This window comes from Salvia miltiorrhiza, chromosome 8, assembly GCF_028751815.1.
Source record: "Salvia miltiorrhiza cultivar Shanhuang (shh) chromosome 8, IMPLAD_Smil_shh, whole genome shotgun sequence".
Taxonomy (NCBI): domain Eukaryota; kingdom Viridiplantae; phylum Streptophyta; class Magnoliopsida; order Lamiales; family Lamiaceae; genus Salvia; species Salvia miltiorrhiza.
Genome location: NC_080394.1, coordinates 54957604 through 54980597, shown reverse-complemented (window position 1 = coordinate 54980597; position 22994 = coordinate 54957604). Strand labels below are relative to the sequence as shown.

General features: G+C 32.7%; 2 protein-coding genes and 1 long non-coding RNA gene across 4 annotated transcripts; 2 read left to right on the top strand and 1 right to left on the bottom strand.

Moving 5' to 3' along the window:
- Positions 1-457: 457 nt before the first annotated feature.
- LOC130999250 (uncharacterized) lies at positions 458-1586 on the bottom strand. Its single transcript, XR_009093456.1, has 2 exons — positions 1502-1586; positions 458-1283 (listed from the first exon to the last, which is right to left on the bottom strand). It is a non-coding gene; the product is annotated as an uncharacterized LOC130999250 (long non-coding RNA).
- A 10122-nt stretch (positions 1587-11708) lies between these two features.
- On the top strand, positions 11709-15370 carry LOC130999249 (TORTIFOLIA1-like protein 4). Of its 2 annotated transcripts, none has more exons than XM_057924760.1 (5): positions 11709-12841; positions 13048-13156; positions 13645-14213; positions 14392-14825; positions 14967-15370. In XM_057924760.1, the coding sequence occupies exons 1-4, from the start codon at positions 12029-12031 to the stop codon at positions 14794-14796; spliced, it is 1896 nt and encodes a 631-aa protein (XP_057780743.1). In that variant the 5' UTR covers positions 11709-12028; the 3' UTR covers positions 14797-14825; positions 14967-15370. The 2 variants fall into 2 exon arrangements, 1 of the variants encoding a protein (XP_057780743.1); XR_009093455.1 differs by having other exon boundaries at positions 11854-12841; positions 14392-14847.
- Positions 15371-19490: 4120 nt separating this feature from the next.
- Positions 19491-21202, top strand: LOC130999248 (uncharacterized). The gene is made up of 2 exons (XM_057924759.1): positions 19491-20573; positions 20749-21202. Exons 1-2 carry the CDS (start codon positions 19679-19681, stop codon positions 20931-20933), a joined length of 1080 nt encoding a protein of 359 aa, XP_057780742.1. The 5' UTR covers positions 19491-19678; the 3' UTR covers positions 20934-21202.
- Positions 21203-22994: the final 1792 nt, after the last annotated feature.

Sequence of the window (22994 nt, the reverse complement as noted above, 5' to 3'; positions counted from 1 at the left end):
TATGGGCAAAACAATAAAACTAACTAAATCCTTTTCAACCTTGAACCAAAAATTTTAAATATTTTTTTTAAAAACAACCTTTTTTGTCTGGACAAATTTTGTTCAAAATAGCATTACTCTATGTACAATGTATCAAAATTAATTTAATGATGCAATGATTAATAAATTTTAGAAAAATACGTACTATATTTTAATCATGATTAATAAATGAAAAAAGAAATTGAAAATTAATAAACCCCTTCACTAAGGCTAACAAATCCTAATTAAAACTCTAATTCGGGGTTTAGTTAAACTACAATTAATAATTAATAATTTCATGAGTTTTGGAGATATTTGATTATATAAACTGTTAGTGTTGCTTCTTCTGGACCAAAATGTTGTGCTGAATGTTGAAACAACACGCACAACCACATTGAAAAAAATTGCAGCGGAAATAAAAATGGGAGACACAAGGAGATGGAAAAATTCTTCAAGTTATAAATTATAACTTGAAGATGTCTCATGGCAAAAGACTAAATCGAGAATGAACAACTCACGTTCAATACCTTTACAAGACTCTAGGTATTTAACACATGACACTCTCACTAAAAAAACAAAACTCGGTTCAAGAGTAATACTCCGAAACCTTACAAAATAAAACGAGTGTTGACTCTGATGTTATCCCAACATACGGAATCACACTCGTACACAATTGCCCTACATGGCTTGATTTCTCTCTGTAAGCTCTGGTCAGACTGAGGGAACTTCCTCAGCTTTTATAGACAACTCCAATCTTGTTCTTCAAGGCTGAAAACGTGGTTGCAAGAAGTGGAGTAGTGGAGGTTGAGGTAGTTTAGGGTTTTATCCATGATTTTAGGAACTAACTCTCTCAACCCCTTCTCTTCATTTCTCCATGTTTCCTATCTTGTAGGAACTGACTTTGACTTTGTTTTAAGGCCTGCAAAAACATGATGAAAGGCAAAACAAAATAATACTTGAGTTAAAAATTAACTCCAACAAACCCCCATTTTTGCCTTTCTTCACAAAACCAATAAGCCTTTAAATCTCCCCCGAAATGGATGTTCTCCCCCTGCATTTGTACTTCTTGAAAGAGCAATTTGCACCATCCAGAATTGGTGGTTGCATAAATCCGAGATTTTTGGACTCCATGTTGAAGCAACTGTTTTGATAACAACGAGGATCACACTTAGTGTGTCGAGTGACCGCTATGATACCACTTGTTAGTGTTGCTTCTTCTGGATCAAAATATTGTGCTGAATGTTGAAACAACACGCACAACCACACTGAGAAAAATTGCAGCGAAAATAAAAATGGGAAACACAATGAGATGGAAAAATTCTTCAAGTTATAAATTATAACTTGAAAACGCCTCATGGCAAAAGACTAAATCGAGAATGAACAACTCACGTTCAATACCTTTACAAGACTCTAGGTATTTAACACATGACACTTTCACTAAAAATACAAAACTCGGTTCAAGAGTAATACTCCGAAACCTTACAAAATAAAACGAGTGTTGACTCTGATGTTATCCCAACATACGGAATCACACTCGTACACAATTGCCCTACATGGCTTGATTTCTCTCTGTAAGCTCTGGTCAGACTGAGGGAACTTCCTCAGCTTTTATAGACAACTCCAATTTTGCTCTTCAAAGCTGAAAACGTGGTTGCAAGAAGTGGAGTAGTGGAGGTTGAGATAGTTTAGGGTTTTATCCATAATTTTAGGAACTAACTCTCTCAACCCCTTCTCTTCATTTCTCCATGTTTCCTATCTTATATGAACTGACTATGACTTTGTTTTAAGGCCTGCAAAAACGTGATAAAAGGCAAAACAAAATAATACTGGAGTTAAAAATTAACTCCAACATAAACTATCACTAGAATAGGAGGAAAATAAATTATATGACCTCTTTGAGGTTGAATACTCTACCACTTTTAATTTTTCATGTATGATTTTTTTTTATTGCGATTAAGTATAAATTATTAATTCAGTGTGCAATGTGCATTTTGATTAGTGATTGTGGAACAAATTTTTTCATTACGAAAAAATCAATTATGCCGACAGATAAAATTATATATGATCCAATAAAATTAAATTTTAACTACAATAATCTAGACTAGTGCGATTGACTGCCATAATTTTAAAGTAGAACTATATACCTCCAGCATCCTATATGTTTTGCTTTTGATTTATTACTTTATTAATATTCAACTTTAACTTTTTCCTACTATATGTTTTTACTTTCTCCTGCACAAATACTACAGACTTACAGCTTTACTCAACTAGATCTTAGATTCTTAGGGAATTTCCATTTATTTTTTTCTTATTTTTCATTTTGATGTCTATTTGTTATTAGACTACAATAAAGTTCATGTGTGATATGTCTAATGAAAGTATAACTATTAAAGAAGATAATATTAACCAACAATGAATTTTAATTTAGTTGATAAGACACTTAACGCATATAATCTTTAAAAAAAATACAAGAAGTATTTATTATATAATCAAATAAGTTGATTTGTTAGTGCAATATTTTTTTTGAGAACTACAAGAGGCAACAACATGCAGGCTGGACTACTATACATACAATTAAAGGTGAAAAAACTAATCGCGCGCAAATAAGATTGAACCTAAGATCACTCATAAAGAAGAGTATTCGAATGTCTCAACTTTATCGCTTGAGCTAGGTTTCATCGGCGGTAATATTTAATCACGAGTTATCATGCTCCCTCACTGGATATTTAAATATAGTTATTTTCAATGAGTTGTAGAAATTAGCAAAATCGATAACACGGTTCCAAACAAAATGTATGGATCAAAAAGAATTTGTTTGCAATAAAATAAAATGTCAAAATGTCAAAATGAAGCCAAACATAGTGGCAATTTCCCAAAACAGTATGGTTACCTTAGAATAATATTTCTTTTTATAAAAGAAGGCCACCATAATCCCTTATTTTGTCTTATAAATAGATTTGTAAAAAATCATGTGGAAATATAGTGGTTGGTAAAATAGGTTTGAAGTGATTTGAGATGTGAAAGATTGTCCAACGAAATGGCCCCTCGCAACCGACGCGAATACTCGATATATTTCCCTATTAAATTAATTCAAAATATAATATATTCAAATTATTTGTATATAATATGAATGGCCCTGGATAATTCGAGACATATATATTAATGAGTTCACAATTTATAAGTTCAAGATGAAAGAGAAAAGGTTTCAATTTATGAGGGTAGAGTGCGACTTGATAACAAATGGCATACTATAATCATGCAAAATGCAAAATATATAAAAGTATTTATTCACCGAGTCAAATTCAATCATGACTCAGTTGGAGAGAGAGAGAGAGAGATTTAATATTTTTTTATAAATGTTTGGAATATTGCATGTAGTTGATCGATTATGGCGGATTCAGCTTTCCAAGATAGTACTAATATGGATAATTCTAAATATATATAATAAAATAAAAATATTATGTTGTATACTTTATGTAAGTATATGTATACATTTGGTTCATGTTAGTATTTTTAAAAAAATATATATACAAATAGAGATGTTATGTACATATTTTATGTGAACATCTACTTACGTTTGATTCATATTAGCATTATTTTTTCTATTTTTTATTTATTTTGATTATAATACTTCATAATAATTATTGTTCTCTAAAAATGATTATTAATTTAATAAATTATATAAAAATCAAAGTTCAATTCATTCATTTCTCCTTTTAACTTCAAATATTTAATATTAAGATAAATTGTGATTTGATTTAATTTTATGTAATTTATAAAGTAATAAAAATAAAATAAATATATAAACTTAGAAAGATAATGCCAACGTGTGTAAACCATTTCATTTCACCAAGTTCAGGGAGTATTAGCCAAATTAGTCAACATGATATGTTTCGATGCAACAAAAAGATTATTTGTAATAATTAATTTTGTAGAGTATTACTTTAAAATATGATATGTATAACAGTATAAGATGTGATTGTACTCGAATTTCACAAAAGTCAAATCAGAATTTATATTTTGTTTTTTTTGGTTGAATCAGGATTTGGATAGAACTTACGTTTTTGTAGCGTAGGTGTAATCTTTAACAATAATGATGTTTGGACACTAGGTGTGCAATACACCTCCAAAAAACCGCCGGTTTTTCTACTAGTCCAAATGGGCCGGTTTTTAATGATTTATTGATTTACTAATTTATCCTTTATTAGATATATTGTTTTATTATTTTGTTTTTTTTTTTTTCTGTGTTATGATTTTTGAAATTTATGGTTTTTTTGTTTCCTTCTTTTTCGGTTTTTTGTTTCCTTATATTTTCCAACTTTTAAAAAAAATAATATTATTTATTTTTATTGATGATTAAATTATTTATTTATATTCTAAAATTGTGTTTTATTTTGTTTCCACTAATTTTATGATTCTCTTTAAAAAAAATTCTTTTTTTGTTTCCACATATTATTTTTTTTTTCTGAATTTTTTGTATTTTTCAAAAATTATATATTCTTTTTTTTGTTTCCACATATTATTTTTTTATTGTTCCGAATTTTTTTTCTGAATTTTTTGTATTTTTCGAAAATTATATATTTTTTTATTTGTTTCCACTAATTTGGATATTCTCCTAAAAATAATCCAAGATTTGTTTCCACAAATTTAGAAATTCTCCTAAAATAATCTTCGATTTGTTTCCACTAATTTAGATATTATCCTAAAATAATCCTTGATTTGTTTCCACTAATTTAGAGATTTTTATTCTCCAATAAATAATATTTGATTTGATTCCACTAATTTAGAGATTCTTATAAAATAATCCTACATTTATTTCGACATTTATTTTATTTTTCGATTTTTATTTTTTATTTTGCGAATTATATGTTAATTTTATTTATTTCTACTAATTTAGAGATTCCTTTCAAAGTATTCCTAGATTTGTTTTCATTTTTATTTTATTTTTCAAATATTTAATAAAAAAATTCGAAGATGATTTAAAAAAAAAAAAAGCGAAATACAAGAAAAAAGGTACTTGGTGGATTTGAACCTGAGACACCAATAATATGTGAGTTATACTTTGCCACCTTGTCCGGTAGTGGCAACCGCATTAGTGAAGCGTTAGAAAGAAAAATAAAATTAATCATATGATGGGGCATCGATTGAAAAAATAGATAACATATACTTGGATTAAATGTATTATAATAATCCAGTAAATGCTATATAACAATAGGAAATAAATTTTAATTAATTAATTAAAATAAATTAGTGAAGTTCAAAAAAAAATTGTGAATACAATGTAATTTTGGTTGGAAAACTATATGACATATACTTTAAGAGAATGTATTATAATATTTTATTGAAGTCGAAATAATTAAACTCAACGTTCATCAAGTTTAATTACATAATTGAAATAAATTAGTGAAGTTGAAAGCAAAAAATACAATATAATCAATCCTACGTAGAGATTTACTCGGAAAACTATATAACATATACTTTATTAAAAGCGATATGATAATAAGAAAATGAACTACTATAGTGTGAGTAACGAAACAGAATATTTTCAACTGAATCACGCGATGAGATTTTGCTCGAAAAATAATATTACATATACTTTATTGTAATATGTTATAATAAAGTATTGTATTATATTACATGTTATATGGTTCTCCGAGCAAAATGCCATCGTATGATTCATTTTTTTTTTCAAATTCCCTAATTTATTTCAATTAATTAATTCATCTCTATTTCATTGAGTATAATTATTTCTTATTATTATATCGCGTTTAATACTATATTATAATTCATTGTATTCAAGTATATGTTATATAGATTCCGAGCAAAATCTCTACGTAGGATTGATTATACTTTAATAAAATTTCCTTCATTATATATATCTTATAAAATTTATTTTTATTACAACTTCACTAATTAATTAAACTTTATTTCATCGAGTATAACTATTTCGACTTCGTTACTCACACAATAGTGGTTCATTTTGTTATCATCATATCGATTACAATACTTCATTATAATATATTCAAATAAAGTATATGTTATATAGTTTTTCGAGCAAAATCCCATTGTATGATTCACTTGAATTAATTTTTTTTTCCATTACTCACACTATAGTAGTTCATTTTCTTACTATTATATCGCTTTTAATAAAGTATATGTTATATAGCTTTCCGATAAAAACCCCATCCTATGATTCGTTTTTTATTAAAACTTCACTAATTTAATTCAATTAAGTAATTCAACTTCATTTCATTGAGTATAATTATTTCGACTTCATTATTTACACTATAGTAGTTCATTTTTTTTTTATTATCAAATCGACTTCAATACTATATTATAATACATTGTCTACAAGTATATGTTATATAGTTTTATAACGAATAGTTGAATCGACCTGCTATACATAGTCTTGCAAGTGAAATACATTCATATCAACCATTTCACCTCATTTTATTATATTTTTCCTCAAAATCACTAATTTAATTTAAAATAATTAATAAATATTTATTTTATAACGAATAGTTGAATCGACTTGTAATACATAGTCCTGCGAGTGAAATACATTCATATCAACCATTTCACCTCATTTTATTATATTTTTCCTCAAAATCACTAATTTAACTTAAAATAATTAATAAATGTTTATTTTATAACGAATAGTTGAATCGACTTGTTATACATAGTCTTGCAAACGAAATACATTCATATCAACCATTTCACCTCCTTTTATTATATTTTTCCTCAAAATCACTAATTTAATTTAAAATAATTAATAAATATTTATTTTATAAGGAATAATTGAATCGACTTGTTAAACATAGTTTTGGGAGCGAAATATATTCATATGAACCATTTCACCTCATTTTATTACGTTTATCCTCAAATTCACTAATTTAACTTAAATTAATTAATAAATTTTTATTTTATAACGAATAACTGAATTGAATTGACTTCGTTACATAGTCTTGCGAGCGAAATATATTCATATGAACCCTACGAATCATTTCACCTCATTGTATTATTCATTGTATTATTTACAATAATACATAGTTTTTCATTCAAGTCTATGTTAAATCCTAACAAATACTAAAATTTAATTAATTAATTAATAATAGGAAACAAATTAGTGGAAAAAATAAAAATAACAAAATTTTAGCAATATAAATATCCGAAATTATAACATAATTTTATATTAAATAAAAATAAATTATATTATTTTTATCTTATAAAAAACTCTAATTTTCGAAAAAATTTAAAAATAATAGCAAAAAACAAATCTAGTATTATTTTAAGGAGAAACACAAAATTAGTTGAAATAAATTAATAAAAAACAAATAAACACAAAATTTAGGAGAAATAATTTTTGAAAAAAATAATAATATTAATTTAGAAAAAAAAAATCTCTGGAAACAAACCTAGAAATATTATAACAAGAAACACTAAATTATTGGTAACAAATCAATAATTAAATTTAAAAACAAATAAATCAAAAACAAAACCGAACAAATTTTTTTTTTTAAAAAAATCGAATTATATAAATAATAAAATTTTCCAAACTAAAAACATAAAAATAAGGAAACAAAGTCTTCAAAAATAAAGGAAACAAACTAACCGAAAATAAAGGAAAAAATGGCCGAAAAAACACTAAAGATGTTGGCCGAAAAAAACTAATGATACTGGCCGAAAAAATGAAATAATATGGCAGAAAAAAAAAGAAAGAAAAGGGATGGAATAAATCAAGGATAAATCAGTAAATATACTAAATCCATAAAACCGGCCCACATTCTTAAGCAGGTAAAAAACCGGTTTTTTACCAGGTGTAACGTACACCTGGTGTTCAAATATCACTACTCAATTTTTAAATGCATGGTAGTGACATAACTAAGTTTGATGCTTAATTATGATAAATTAGTCAATAATTAGTTGGTAATGCTCTATAAACTATATAAAAAATATGATTATTAAAATATACGATCACGTTCATTTCAAATCAAATATTTTTTCTTTTATAGTTTGAAATTAATGCAGAGATTTGTTTTTGCCGTTCGTAATTTTATAGTGTTATAGTTTACAATGCACGATAATTTAATTTTTTATAATATAATGTTGAAATTTAATTTAAATACGGCTCATTTGTTATGAAGAAATAATTTAGTTATGTAAATATTACCGCTCACAATATACTTTAATTTTGAAATTTTCTCCTCAAAAAAAGAAAAAGAAAAAATACTCAATAGTAATTAAAATAGCCATTTTAATTGATTTATCTGAACCGGTAAAAATTCATTATGAGGCCTATCCTAAGCAATAAAGTTGATGAAAATTAGGTTCAAATATCATTAAATAATAACAATTAATTATCAACCATATTTTGTTGTAACAAAAATTAAATTTGCATCCAATAACAAACTTGCAAGTTTAATTGATAAATACCACGCATTTATATATATATATATATATATATATATATATATATATATATATATATATAGGGAGAGGTTCAAATAAGAACCACGTACTAATAAAATAAGAACGGAGAACCATTTTAAGTCATTCGATCATCAAGATCTACGGTGGATGCATCATCTTGGTGGATGGATGCAGGTGCTGGGTTCGAATCCTGAAGGGAGCAAAAAAAATATTTTTTTTCGGATGCATTAAATTTAATAGCGGATGCATTAATTTGTATAGCAGATGCAGTAATTTTATTGATTCTTATGTTCTCACGATAATTATGATTCTCACTATAACCGCACCCTATATATATATATATATATATATATATATATATATATATATATATATATATATATAGGGGGCCGCTCCAATGAGACCCCCTAATTTTAGTGAGATCTAGGGCACGATCTGGTGCATTTATTTTATCAATCCTATGGCTGATATTGTATCTGGAGGGTGATTTTTTTTCGCAGGGTTCGAATCCTGGAGGGAGCAGAATATTTTAAATTTTGTTATTCATCAGTATATACTGCATTGTTCATCAGTATATACGGCTCTGTTCGTCAATATATATGTCTTATTCATTACGAATTTTTTAATTTTTATTTTTCATCAGTATATACATCTTGTTCATTAGATATACGTTTTGTTCATTAGTATTATATGTCTTATTCATTGTACTCATGTTACACGAAAAATAGGGGGTCTCACTGGAGCGCACCCCTATATATATATATCTCTTTTTTCTTTCATCATTGATGCTTGATCATCAAACAATACCTTAATCATAGTAGGGCGTAATAACGTAAGATGCAAAAGAATAAGCACAATTTATTTATTTATTTTTTTAGTTGAAAAAGAAGCACAATGATTGCAAATATCCTTCAACTATACACTCCTTCCCCTTGATATGTCACACCTTTGCTCATATAATTACATCTAAATTATTATCAATAAGTCTCTATTTCAATTTCACATTCAATTTCCCCCTTATAATAAACATTATTTTCCCATTCCTTTGTAGGGTCAATATTAAGAAATGCAGCTGATCATTCAAAGGCATTTATAAATTATAGGTTTTAATTTATAGGCTGTAATAATGAAAACGGGTGAGGGGGTGATTGGCAAATTCCGAAAATATATATAATTAATTAATAAACTCAACCCACAAAAATTTGTTGATTAAAGAGTTTTCAATTTATTGACTAATATTTTATTGATTATTTAGTAATTTGAAAGGTTGTGTTGTGTAATTAGATACCTTATTAATTAGGAGACCGATTAATTCTTCATGAATGTAGATTTGCAAGTGTGATCGAATAAATCATTTTCTTAATTGTTGACTTAAGCCACGAATCCTAGGTCAGTGGTATCATATAATCATATCAAAATCTATAAAATAATATGTTTGAAATTGAATAAATTGTAATATATCTATGACTATAAGACTCGTTTGGTTCGCGGTATGAGATAATGTGTGATATGTTTGTCGGGGATGTCTTTTATTATATATCATATTAATATCGTGTTTACTTGTTTAGTATAATGCATAAAAATATCTGTAAATTATAATATATTGTTTGGTATAAGGTATTATGATTATATAAAGTTAATAATAGTTATAATTAAAATTTGTATTACATATACCACCTCCGTAGGTGGTATACATAATCCTTCAAATCAGTATAATATTTTTGAGCTTCTAATTTATAAAGGGTCAAGTGTTTTGTATTACTTCTTACTAAATAATATATAATAAGGTGTCATAGGTATATTATACACCCTAATTACCCGTACGAGGAAACTCATTGTTCATTTGTATATCTAAAGTAGTACCTATTATAGAGAAAATTCCTACCTCCTAAATCAATTCGTACTTCATCATTCATGTTTAATTAATTAATTATTTTTGGAAATATTCTTATTAATTTTCTCTAAGGAACTCAATGATTATGTACAAAAAAGAGTATAATTGTTCTAATTTGGCTATGATCAACAAAATATGAAGGAAAAAAAAAAGTAAAAATAGATCTAGCGTTTGAGGCTATTTAAAAGAGACAATAATGTAGCATGAGTAATTAAGAGTCCTCGTTCACTTATATTATAATGAATTGAATATTTATTTAATTAACATGAGACCGAAGAAATAAATATTCTAAGCTGTATATACAGGAGTAATTAATTTTATCAACCACTAAAAGTTACTATAACACAAAAACTCCAGAGATATATTGAAAGATTTGTCACTTTATTTGGGGAAAATAATGCTTGTAATTATTTAAATTGCCTTTCCAATTCCTGATTTAGACCCCAAATTGCTAAATTGAGTTATTTTTTCCTTAATTAATAGTCTCGTACAAAATAAAATTTTCCTTTTTTCACATAATGGAACTTATGGAAGGCAAATGAGGGAAACAAAGACATCAATCTTACTTGATTAAGAATTTAATATGGTAATTATGTATGATTTGGGAAAATTTCCAAAATGTGGTTTGAATCATGGTTCAACTATATATCGTAAGATAAAACGATGCCACCCAATTTTATATTGTTTGTGAATATTCCTCTAAAATAGACTAAATAGTCGTGAATTTTCTTGTATATTAATATTTCATATATTGCTTTATTCCCATATTATCAATACTTTCAAATAAATCATATTTTTTAGACAAATAATTGGTCATATTTATAGATTCATTAAAAAAAATGGAAACAACCCCAAGATTGTTCACCTAATTTACATTTGTTTAAGCCCACATTCATACGCAAAACAGATCAACCACTCTTAGTGCATGGTTTTTATAATTATATTATAATGTTTTGATAATGATAATGTTATTATTATAAACATAATTAAATTAATCGATAGAATAAAAAAATTGGCAAATGGAGTAGTATGGAAATCTATACTTTCACATGGTTGTCACAATTTATTTATGCCGATTAGGTTGAAATTTAATGTATCATCTTTCTTTCTTTTTCAAATGAAATTAAATAAAATGATTTTTATAAAAAAATACCATATATATTCTCGATGGATTAAATCGTCTGAAAAATTATTCTCCATTAAATTTTATAAAATATAGTTCTATAAAAGTTTTTTTTTTTTTTGTCCATTATTGATAGCGAACTATCCAAACATATTAATAATGGTAGAAATGATATTTCCTTTTCTTGCTTTCGTTTTGTCACATTTCTATTGCTCATTTCCAAAATTTATGCCTTAGTTTTAAATCAAATCCAACCCCTATTTTTCATTTTTCTTCCAAAGAAAGAAAAGATGATACGTGTACTCACCAAAACGGCACCGTTGGCCGCAGTTATTTATTTCTAGTTATAAATACCAAGAGCAAATTACCATACTACCCCGCACCGTTATATATAATTCTCAAAGGAGAAATCGGAAAAAAACAGAAAAAGTAAATCTGAGCTCAACTACCTCTCATCTTCTCCGACCACCGCGATGCCGCCGGAGATGCCGCCGGCGCCTCCGCCACCTCCGCAAACTTAAAAATTCTCCACTCATCTCACATTTTCCAGCAGTTTACCGAGAATGTCGGCCTCCAATTCCGCCAAGCAAGCCAAGGCACGTGACATGAAGCAACGCGTGCTCACGTGCCTCCACAAGCTAGCCGACAGGGACACGCACTCCGCCGCCGCGTCGGAGCTAGAATCCATCGCCAGGACGCTCCCCGCCGACGCTCTCCCCTCCTTCATCTCCTCAGTCGCCGCCACCGACGCCTCCGACAAGTCACCCGTCCGCCGCCAGTGCCTCCGGCTGGTCTCGATCCTCTCCGAGCACCACGGGAACTCGCTCTCGCCCTACCTCTCGAAAATCCTCTCCGCCGTCGTCCGCCGCCTCCGCGACGCCGACTCCTCGGTCCGCTCCGCCTGCGTCGCCGCGTCGCTATCCCTCTCCTCTCACGTGACCTCCCCTCCGTTCGCGTCCGTGATCAAGCCATTCGTCGAATCGCTGTTCACGGAGCAGGAAACGAACGCGCAGACCGGCGCGGCTTTGTGCCTGGCGGCGGCGATCGAGGGATCGAGGAATCCGGACGCCGCGAGCCTGAGGAGGTTGCTGCCGAGGATCGAGAAGCTGGCGAAGAGTGAGAGTTTCAAGGCGAAGCCGGCGCTTCTGGCGCTGGTGGGGAGCTTGGTGGCGGTGGACGGAGTGCTGCGTGGCGGCGGAAGGAATGTGGTTTGGAATTTGCTGAATTTGTTGGTGGATTTCCTGAGCAGTGATGACTGGGCCGCGAGGAAGGCGGCGGCGGAGGCGCTGGTGAAGATCGCCGCCGTGGAGAGGGAATCACTCTCTGAGTATAAGGCATCGTGCTTGAAGACTTTTGAGGCCAAGAGATTTGATAAGGTCTGCTTCTCTCATAACTTTTTGTGATCTTAAGCTGATTAATTTGATCTATTTCAACGCCCTAATAGTATAGCTTCTCGACATTTTGTTGTAATCTTAGATCTGGGTGAATTTGTTGAATCAATTGATTTCTCATAATGCCCTAAAATGTGGCCGTTTGTGTGTGTGTGTCTCGATGACTGATGAGTGTGGGTTGATCTGATCAGGTGAAGGCAGCAAGGGAGACGATGAATCAGATGATTGAAGCTTGGAAGGAAATTCCAGATCTGCCTGATGAGTTCTCGCCGCTGCCGGAATCGGAGGCCTCATCTAAACGTACGATACATGATTTTTCACTCTGCTGTTTACAAGTTACTGTTGTTTATTCTTCATTCTTTCAGATTTTTGTGTTTGAAATTCGAATTCGTGATGTAAATCTATTCAGCCCATACATTCATCATAGAATGGATTATAGTGATTTGATTATGGCTTTTGTGTGATGTGTTGAATGCTTTGTTGTGTTGTTCATGCCTTTTCAAACTCTTATGCAGTTGTGAATTGTGATGCCTTGTTTTCTGCTTATGTTGTTTTCTTTCATCTCTTTGTATTAAGTTCCTTTCATAAGCTTCAGATGTAAATATCATATCCTACATGTTATTGTTCGTTTATGTCCAAGTCATCTATATGACTATATACTTGCATTTGAATTTGTTCAAGTTCGGTAAGGTTTTAATGTTCATCCTCAGATGGGGTATCTTGTTTGATCGATTAACCATGTTTCTTTTCCAGTAACATCTAACAGACTTCTTTGTTTTCGAGTACAGAAAACGCCAGCGATGGTTGTTACCCTCCTGTTTCCAAGACTGCCTGCTCTGTTGGGTCTAATAATCTTTTAGCAAGGAGAAGAAGCCCTCTGGACACCCCGGCTACCAGGACGCCCCGTGCTGATGGTTCTCCAGCTTCGACTGCAAGAAAAAGAAGTCCTCTTGGTTCCAATGTTAGGAATACGGGCCCAGCGATGTTCCAGAAGTTAGATCGGAAGAAACCCTCTGACTTGAAAGTTGAAATTGTCACTCCTGCTGGTTGTTACGGTGTGGAATTATCCGATGGTAAGGGTGATCATGTTATGGAAACCAGCGAGGGAGAGAAGAAAGCGTTTGAAAAGTCGGGAATCAAACGTGCCCTTTTCAAGGAGAACAATGGGAAGCAGCATAAGCTTGGTTTCTTCAGAGGTGGCTCTCGTGTCGTTCCATGTGGTGACACCAGCGTCGTTGTTAGTAATGAAACGGGAGATATCTGTAGGAACCACAGAGAGTGTGATGACTTATCTTTGATACGAACACAACTTCTTCAGATTGAAAGTCAGCAATCCAATTTGATGGACATGCTTCAGGTATTCAGCTTTCTTCCAATTGTATTTCTAAATATTTTTCCTTTCAGCTTATGAAGGGATGCCTAGTGCAATGTATATTGCAACGGTAACAACTAGCTTGGATTTCTGCCTCATTTACATACTAGAAATTATATAGCTAATTAATCTGACATTGAAAACTTTCTTGTATGAAACCTAGAAATTTATTGGAAGCTCACAGAAGGGATTGAATTCGCTTGAGGCACGTGTACACGGTCTCGAGCTAGCTTTGGATGAAATTTCATTCGATCTAGCTGTCTCAACCGGAAGGATGTCACAAAATGGTGCTGCTGGAGCCATGTGCTGCAAGCTACCCGGTACCGACTTCTTGAGCTCAAAACTGTGGAGAAAAGCAGGATCTCGTTCTTCAACCTCTCGATTGCCTGCTGCTTCTAATGGAAACCCATCAGTTTTTGGAAATGGACAAGGGTTTCCCATGGAACACCGAAGGTTTCTCCAAGGTCGCCATGCGCTTGTCATGAACCCACTGGCCAAAATCCCGAGTGGCTCCCCGGCACTCCCTGAAGTTTCCTCAAGTGGACTTGTATATAATAGTACTGCTTGATGTGCGTCGTCCTTTCATGGCTACTCGAGGTACCCTCTGATCAATTCCAACGTTCGTGCCTTTCCTATCATCCTAACTCGTTTAGATTTGAGCTTGTTTAATCGTCTAACCCTCCATATATGTATTTGAAGGCTCGATACGACTCTTAGCTTTCGTGCTTTCTAACGCAGGTGATGGGCCAAGCAGAGATTGTGCTGCATATATATGAATTAGCCAACTATAGCTTTGATTTTGGAGAATACTAATACTCTTGCTAGCCAGGCATACACACGGTTTCCTCGGTGAAACAAGGATCAAGAGAGCGATCCTAGCACCGGTATCAGTCCTTAGATTCCTCGTTTCTGCACGAGTGCACGAGCCCCGTGAGTCGAAGAAGAACCAAGACCGTCCATCGGCAGGTACGGTGAGTGTGTTCATCATCAGAGAAATGGACACACTTTATGCACATATGCTCGAGAAATGAAAAGCTTCTGCTTCAATATTTTCTTTATGTAGTGATAGAATTTGTTGTAACTCTTTATTGAGTTGAATGATGGCGAATTGAATGATATGATGAGCTTAGAATTTGTTGTCACTCTTTATTTTCTAAGAAACTTGATTGTGTTGTGTTTTCTGCTCATAATTCTATAGCTACTACGCTTTTCGTGAATCGAAAGCATCTCTTGTAGGACCCTGCACGTTGAGTACTCATTACTAATATTTATAGAAAGGAAAAGAGTAATTAGATATGGAAATACTTCAAACTACACAATTTTAATCTATTTACACTGCATACCAAAACAACATTAAAATATACTAATTCTTATTTTTTTTTAAAATTAAGTTATGCCCCTTCAAAATTTTCAAGTACAATAAAAAAATACTTACGTTTCTGTCGCCAATTCTACTGACACAAACATAAATGATTGTGGAGCGAATGCTTTAGAGGCAGAAACTTCAAAGCCGAAATTAACTTTAATATGCTAAAGAAGGAAAAAGCGAGAACTTAAATAACAAAAATCTATAATGTGATGAAAAAATAGGTGGAAACTTATGGAGCAGACACCTTTGAAGGCATTTACACTCACACGCAGATGAATTATAGTACCAATTATAACTTCAATCACAATAATTGTCTTGTATGTCGCAATTAATTCATCACCTTTGAAGGCATTTACATTCACACGCAGATGAATTATAGTACCAATTATAACTTCAATCACAACAATTGTCTTTTATGTCGCAATTAATTCATCTTTTTTCAACAAACAAATAGTATTAAAAGAATTAAGATGGGTATAGAATGTAAGGCAGAGCACGGACCGAACCGGACCGAAAAAACCGACCGAACCGATCAATTTTGGTTTGGTTTGGTTTTTAAAAATTTGGTTCAGTTTTTGAAGCTAAAAACCGATGGTATATCGGTTCGGTTTCGATTTACTATTTTTGGTTCGGTTATTAACCGAACCGAACCGATCATGTATATTAATATACTAATTCTAAACAGTAAAGAGTAAACCCTAGTCTCCTAACTCCCAAGTCCTAGTCGCTCCCTCCCATTTCATTTCACAGCGCCGCTCCTCACTCCTCAGTCACGAAAACCTAGTCTCCTCCCTCCCTCCCAACCGCACCGCCTCCATTCTCCACAAAGCCCAGTCGTCCTCCCTCTGATCGGCGACCGCCGCCACCCCGGCGTTTCTCCTCCAGGGCGAGCCACGACCCGATTCTCGGCGACCTCCAGTGCGAGGCTGCGAGCAGACCAAACCAGAGGAGCAACGAGCGCCGCCCGCGTCCTCCTCTGCGATTTTGTTTGTGAATTTGGGCAGATTTTTAAATGTACAAATTTTTATTTGGCTGAATTTGGGAGATTTATGTAGATTTTTATTTATGCAAATTTTTATTTATGTAAAGGCTGAATTTGGGTAGGTTTTGGGCAGATTTTTAATTAAGTACAGATTTGGCAAATTTTTGAAAAAAAAATTGAAAATGTCGGTCGGTTCGGTTACCGACCGAAACCGATTGGTTTCGACCGGTTCAATTTTGGTCGGTTTTTAGGGTCTAGGCGGTTCGGTTCGGTCCCAGCGCTACTAAGATCGGTTCGGTTTCGGTTTTCTTAAAATGGTTCGGTTCGCTTTTGAACCGATGCTCTGCCCTAATAGAATGTAGCAAAATAGAAAAGTGGATATTTCTAGTATACAATTTTAAAAACTTGTGTATTAAAGAAAATCTCCCTAATTAGATATTGATTTACTGCTTTTGTTACCTATATTTTCAGTTTCTTATTTTTTTTTCCGTAGAAAAGACAAACCTTTTAAATTTTGTTACCAACATTGTTATTTTTCGAGCTTAAAAAACGACGTTATTTTTCGATAGAAAAGACAAACTACAAATTGGATCCATGAAAATATTAATTGAGCCAGAATGTGAAAACCCAAATTCAAGAATCAAGATTATTCAACTACAGCTAACCTTTAAAAAAAAAGCTTCAACTTGCAAATGTCACAAAAAAATCCCATAAATTCTCATAAAAATAAAATAACAAATAATGTGCCCAATACACCATCCAATTTAATAATGCTACCCATTATCAAGCTAGACATCTCCTCTTATTCCGAATTCTATAACATCAATCAGAATTCAGAAAAGCAAAAGTACTATATAAACCTTTTTGATACTTTGATGGAATTTTATTCTAAGATAAGAAACTCATGATCAAAGCAAGATCCATCCGTTCCGTTGCACATATGTATGAAAATCTGACTTTTGCTATAGCATACTTTTACATGAAATTTGTCTGCTTGAATCAATTCAGCTGGAGCCTAGACTCCGGTCTTCAATGGACTTCGTCAGAGGCTACGATCACTGTGGATTTTGATCAGTAGACTCCTCCTCAGGCTTCTGTAAAATCCCCTCCTTCCCAGCCTTCTGCAAAATGAAAGCATACATCATTGACAACGCGACCGCCCAATACAACAAAACAAACTGTGGCAAATAACATGGTCGGATTAAGAAACCGGCAAGGTTTCTCCTTCCGAGTAGCTGATCACATAATTACCCTCAAACCATGTAGTACTGCTAGTCCTAATAGTCATCTCTCCAAAAAGATTGGATCTGGAATCAACATTTTTGGTATGTGAGCGATGCTATGATTCGTTTGAGTGATCTTGACTACTTGAGCCTAATGTAAACATAATTATGCAAGTTTCTGACGAGGAAAAGTTGTATCGACTGAGAACCTCTTGTCCTTGTCAGAAACTGGCAGCCTAAATAGCATAATTATGTTCACATAAGGCTCAAGTAGTCAAGATCAGTCAAATGAATTGTAGCATCACCCATATACCAACAGTTTTGGTATATGGAGTGATGCTACAATTCATTTGAGTGATCTTGACAAGAGACTATCAGTCACACTTGTCCTTGTCTCGACTGAGAATCTCTTGCCCTTGTAAGAAACTGGAAGCCTAAATCGAGGATCAAGTAGTCAAGACACTCAAACGAATTGTAGTATCACCCACATACCAAAAATATTGATTCCGGATCCAATCCTTTTGGAGAGATGACTATTTGGAGTACTACGTGGTTCAAGAGTAATTATGTGACCAGCTACTCAGAAAAACAACACTACTTATATTACATTTCCTAATTTATAGTATCTCATTTTGTGTATCACTCATGTTAGCTTGCTATTCGTGTAATTCATCTTAAGACGTGAGGTGGATGTTATGCCCACACGGGGTCGACCTGAGACAAGAAACTCGATCCAAATAAAACTACGCCTTGAAACTGCTCATAAAATAGAATACAGAAAAGTATGCAAAAAATAGCTTCAAAAACCTCAGGCGAAGCTCAAAGTGAGTGAGCATTCAGCTGCCACTTTGAGCAATATTCTCAGATTCTACCAACGCATAGAATGACCAAAAATCTCAGAATGATTTCAAATTATATAATTCCTATAAATTCATGAGATCTATAATTCTCAAATTCCCCAAATCAAGTGCAATGAGACACATGGAAACAAGCCAAAACTATCGACAAACAAATTATCATAATCTTTGCTTCGAATTTCATTTGGCACACAGAAATACAGCACAAAAATGTATACATACACAATAAAGCAGTTTTTTCCCCCCCAGAAACCATCAGATACCAAACAGAATCGTGAAATTATGCGAAAGTGAAGGAACAGGGGCAAGCAAGATTCAAACCTTTTGTTCATTGTGCCAGGAGAGACCACGGTAGACATTGAGGGAGAAAGTACCGGTCATATATATGGTGGCGATGCCGAGCCCCGCCGTGAACGCTTTGAAAGTCCAGTCCCCGATTTTGCTCGCGACCGTCATTTCTCCTCAACACCTCCACTCTCCGGTGAATCGTTCGTGCGATTCCCTATCCTCCTGAAGAATCTCTGCTACCCTTGAACGGAGATTCTATTACCTTCAACCCGCGAAATTTCAAGAGCTTGTGGCCTAATTCTGCGAAAATTTAGGGTTTATCAGAATGCAAAATGCATAAAGCCCTGGCCTAACCTTTCGAAGCTGTTGAAGAGTTGAATGCTGATGTTACGATTTTGCCCTTGCATATTTCAGTATTTACAATTTTATAACTATTTTCCCATTATGAAATTTGGTTTTCATTAATTTTATAGCAGACTAATTTATGGAGTTTTCAATAAATTCTAATTTTATAAAGGGCTGTTTTGAATGTATTTAAAATATATTACTATATATTATTTCAATATTAATATATCAGTAACAGAGTGAGTGATATTGAAACTAAAGCTTCTTCCCTTCCCTGCCATGGCGGCGCCGCTGCTTCAGAAACCCTCAATCCAGAAGCTTTGAATCCGTCCATTTGCAGGCAAGTCGTTTATCATTTCCCCACACAAGTTCTATTTCTATCAAACATGATTGCAATTGCACGCAGGAATCTCTCCTGTTTATGCATAAACCCTAATTCATTCCTCTGCAACTCCAATACTCATTTCTTCCCGTCAATCCATTTCTTCTCCACTTGGAGGGTGAAAAACCCGAACCCTGAAATCTATGATCTATTGCTCAACAAACACCAATTTCCTCCTGAATTAGCTTCAATAGCTTCATCGGGTTTACCTAAATCTAGAAGCCCCTTAGGAGTTGATACATTATTGTCATTCCTCAAAGAGAATAGCTTTACGGCTACTCAGCTGCAGAAAGTCGTCACATATAATCCTCGAATTCTAGGGTTTACCATTGAGAGCATTAATTTCAAATTGAAGGTATTCCAGAGTTTGGGCCTTTCCCCCAAGGAGATTGCCAAGATAATATACGAAAATACGTCTATTTTACGTTCAAGTTATGAGAATAGGATCATTCCCAAATTATTGATGCTAAAGTGCTTGCTGGGATCCGATCATGATTTGGCCAGACTTTTGAAACGATGCAGCTGGTTTCTGTCAGCCGATTTGGAGAAAACCTTAATGCCAAATATGGAAATATTGAAGAGCTATAGCATACCAATGGTGCATATCCTTCATTTTCTCCATCTTCGCCCGAGATGTTTCGTGGTCAAGCCGGATATTATGCAGAAATCTGTAGTCAGGGCTATAGAATTTGGGGTCCCTTGGACTTCAGGCGTTTTTATCCAAGCTGTGAATCTTTTCACTCATACGAGTGAAGGGATGTGGGAAGTCAAGGTGCAAACGCTCCGCGATTTGGGATTTTCTGATGATGATATACTCACAATATTTAGGAAGCAACCATTGGTTTTCTCACAATCTGGGAAGAAAATGAAGAATGTCACAGAGCTTCTGCTTGCTACCGGTAAGTACGATCTATCCAGCATTGTCACTTGTCCAGTAGCACTCATGTGCAGTATGAAGAAGAGGCTTGAGCCGCGTCTGCAAATACTTAGACTCTTGGAAAGTAGGAGTCTGATTGAAAAGTGGCCAAAACTGTCAGCTGTTGCTACATTGACAGAGGATAGATTTTTTGACAGATTTGTTGAGCCTTATCGTGATGAGATTGGCGAAGAACACATCACAAAGATATATGTCAAGACAAAAAGAGATGAAACTTTGTAAGCAACGATTTTCGCCTTTGCAATCGGAAGCTCAAAGTTTTGGTCCCTGTCCTGCCGTGAGTTTGAAAGCATACTGCGATGATGTGGCGTCGGAGGGCTGATGAAGTTGGGGAAGGCCTTGAGCTAGCTAAAGAAGCCATGGTGATTCAAATGGATTGTTAGTTTATATTCTAAACTTTCTTATATTGGATGCATTTTGAAGCAATTGCAGTAGAGTTGGAGGTGACTGGATTCAGCTGAGTTTGGAGGAGTGAATATGAATATTTTTTTGTAGATCGGTAGGCGAGGTATGCTGTTGTGAATCCTTGTGATTTTTGCCAGAATTTCTCAATTTCTCATTTCATTAATGGAACTTCCTTCTATTTCTCAAGACTTGTGGTTGGAAATGCTCTCATTTTGAGAGTGTTAATTGGATAAAATAAAAATATATGGTATTTATTTAAAGTTGAATTAAATTAGATATCTTATTATTGACCTACAAAATATTAAGAGACAAACTGTTGATCTACTACATTTATTTGAATTTTACTTAAATTAGATGTATGTGGTTGCAATCAGTTATTGAAAATATATTAAAAGAAAATGAATTAAATAATACATCAATTATGACTTCAGCTTTCAAAGTTTGAATACATTCTTAAATTTACAAATACCTTTTAATTTATTGAAAATTTTATCATACACAAGTTAGTTGGCATGTCATGCTCATACATATGACCATTCTCATTTGATGCTAAAATCTTTAGACCTGGAGTCGGCTGGATGTAACAAATCAATTGTAACATTTGCATTTTCATCATGGTGTATCAGTCCACTATAAATTACCGAAGCAATCGTTTAGCAATAAGTAATTTTTCCTTCATGATATATTTAAAAACTAAATATCAAAAAAATCATTATATAAATATTCTAATAAAATAAATTATATCCTGCGTGGCGTCGTATAATCACTCCATTCTAATTTTCCTCAATTCTTATTCATTCTTTTTTTTTTAATTTTAATTCAATTTCTATATCCAAAACTATTAAATATCTAAAATCATTATATTAATATTTTACTGATCAATAAAATTTTATTATATCCATACACGAAAAATAGAAAATACACAATTATTTGTAATTTTGAGGTTGTAATGATTTGTAATATTATACTTCATAATATCCAACTTTGCAATTTCAATTTAAAAATGTACATGATTTACTTTAATATATATGACTTTAATGTTATTAATTCTATTTATATGTTTTAGATTTGAATTTCATAAATTAATTTTATGTGTAACGAACATAAAATTTGAACATGTTGCAAGTTATCTATAGGTTTGTATGATTATTTAATGGTGTAGGATTTTTATTAATAAGTTTATATAATTATTTAATAATTTTTAGATGTAAAGATTGATTACATATTTATAAATAAACAAGAATAAATTAGAATTGAAAATTGACATAGAATGATTTTTAAATAGTTAATGATTTTTTTAGATATTTTTCACTTGACCTACGGAAAAATATGTTTTAGAATTTTATTTTATGCATATTGATGGCCAATATTATAGTAGTATATATCTTTGTTTAATAGTAGTATGTATTTTTTGTGTTTAAAATTAAACGCACAATATATATATATATATATATATATATATATATATATATACACACTTTAATGGCATGATGAAATTTCGCTGAAATAGAAAAAGATCAGTTTCAAAAAGTTGAAATTTTTTGATTTAGGGTTAAGTACCAAATACACCCCCAACGTTTGGGGCCCCTATCGCGTATAGGACCCTATAGTCAGGGTCCGCGCTGTTTACTACCTCAACGTGGCTAAACCTAAGCAAATCCCCCCCTCAAATACCAAATACCCCCCCTGCATTAAGTCACCGTTGGGGGGGTATTTGGTACTTAATACCTGACTATAGGGTCCTATACGCGATAGGGGCCCAACGTTGAGGGGGGGATTTGCTTAGGTTTAGCCACGTTGAGGTAGTAAACAGCGCGGACCCTGACTATAGGGTCCTATACGCGATAGGGGCCCCAACGTTGGGGGGGTATTTGGTACTTAACCCTTTGATTTATTCTATTCAACAATATTATATCGAAATTCTCAAAAAGAAGAATGGTTGAGTTGGGGTTATTGGACTTTATCATTTGACAGTATC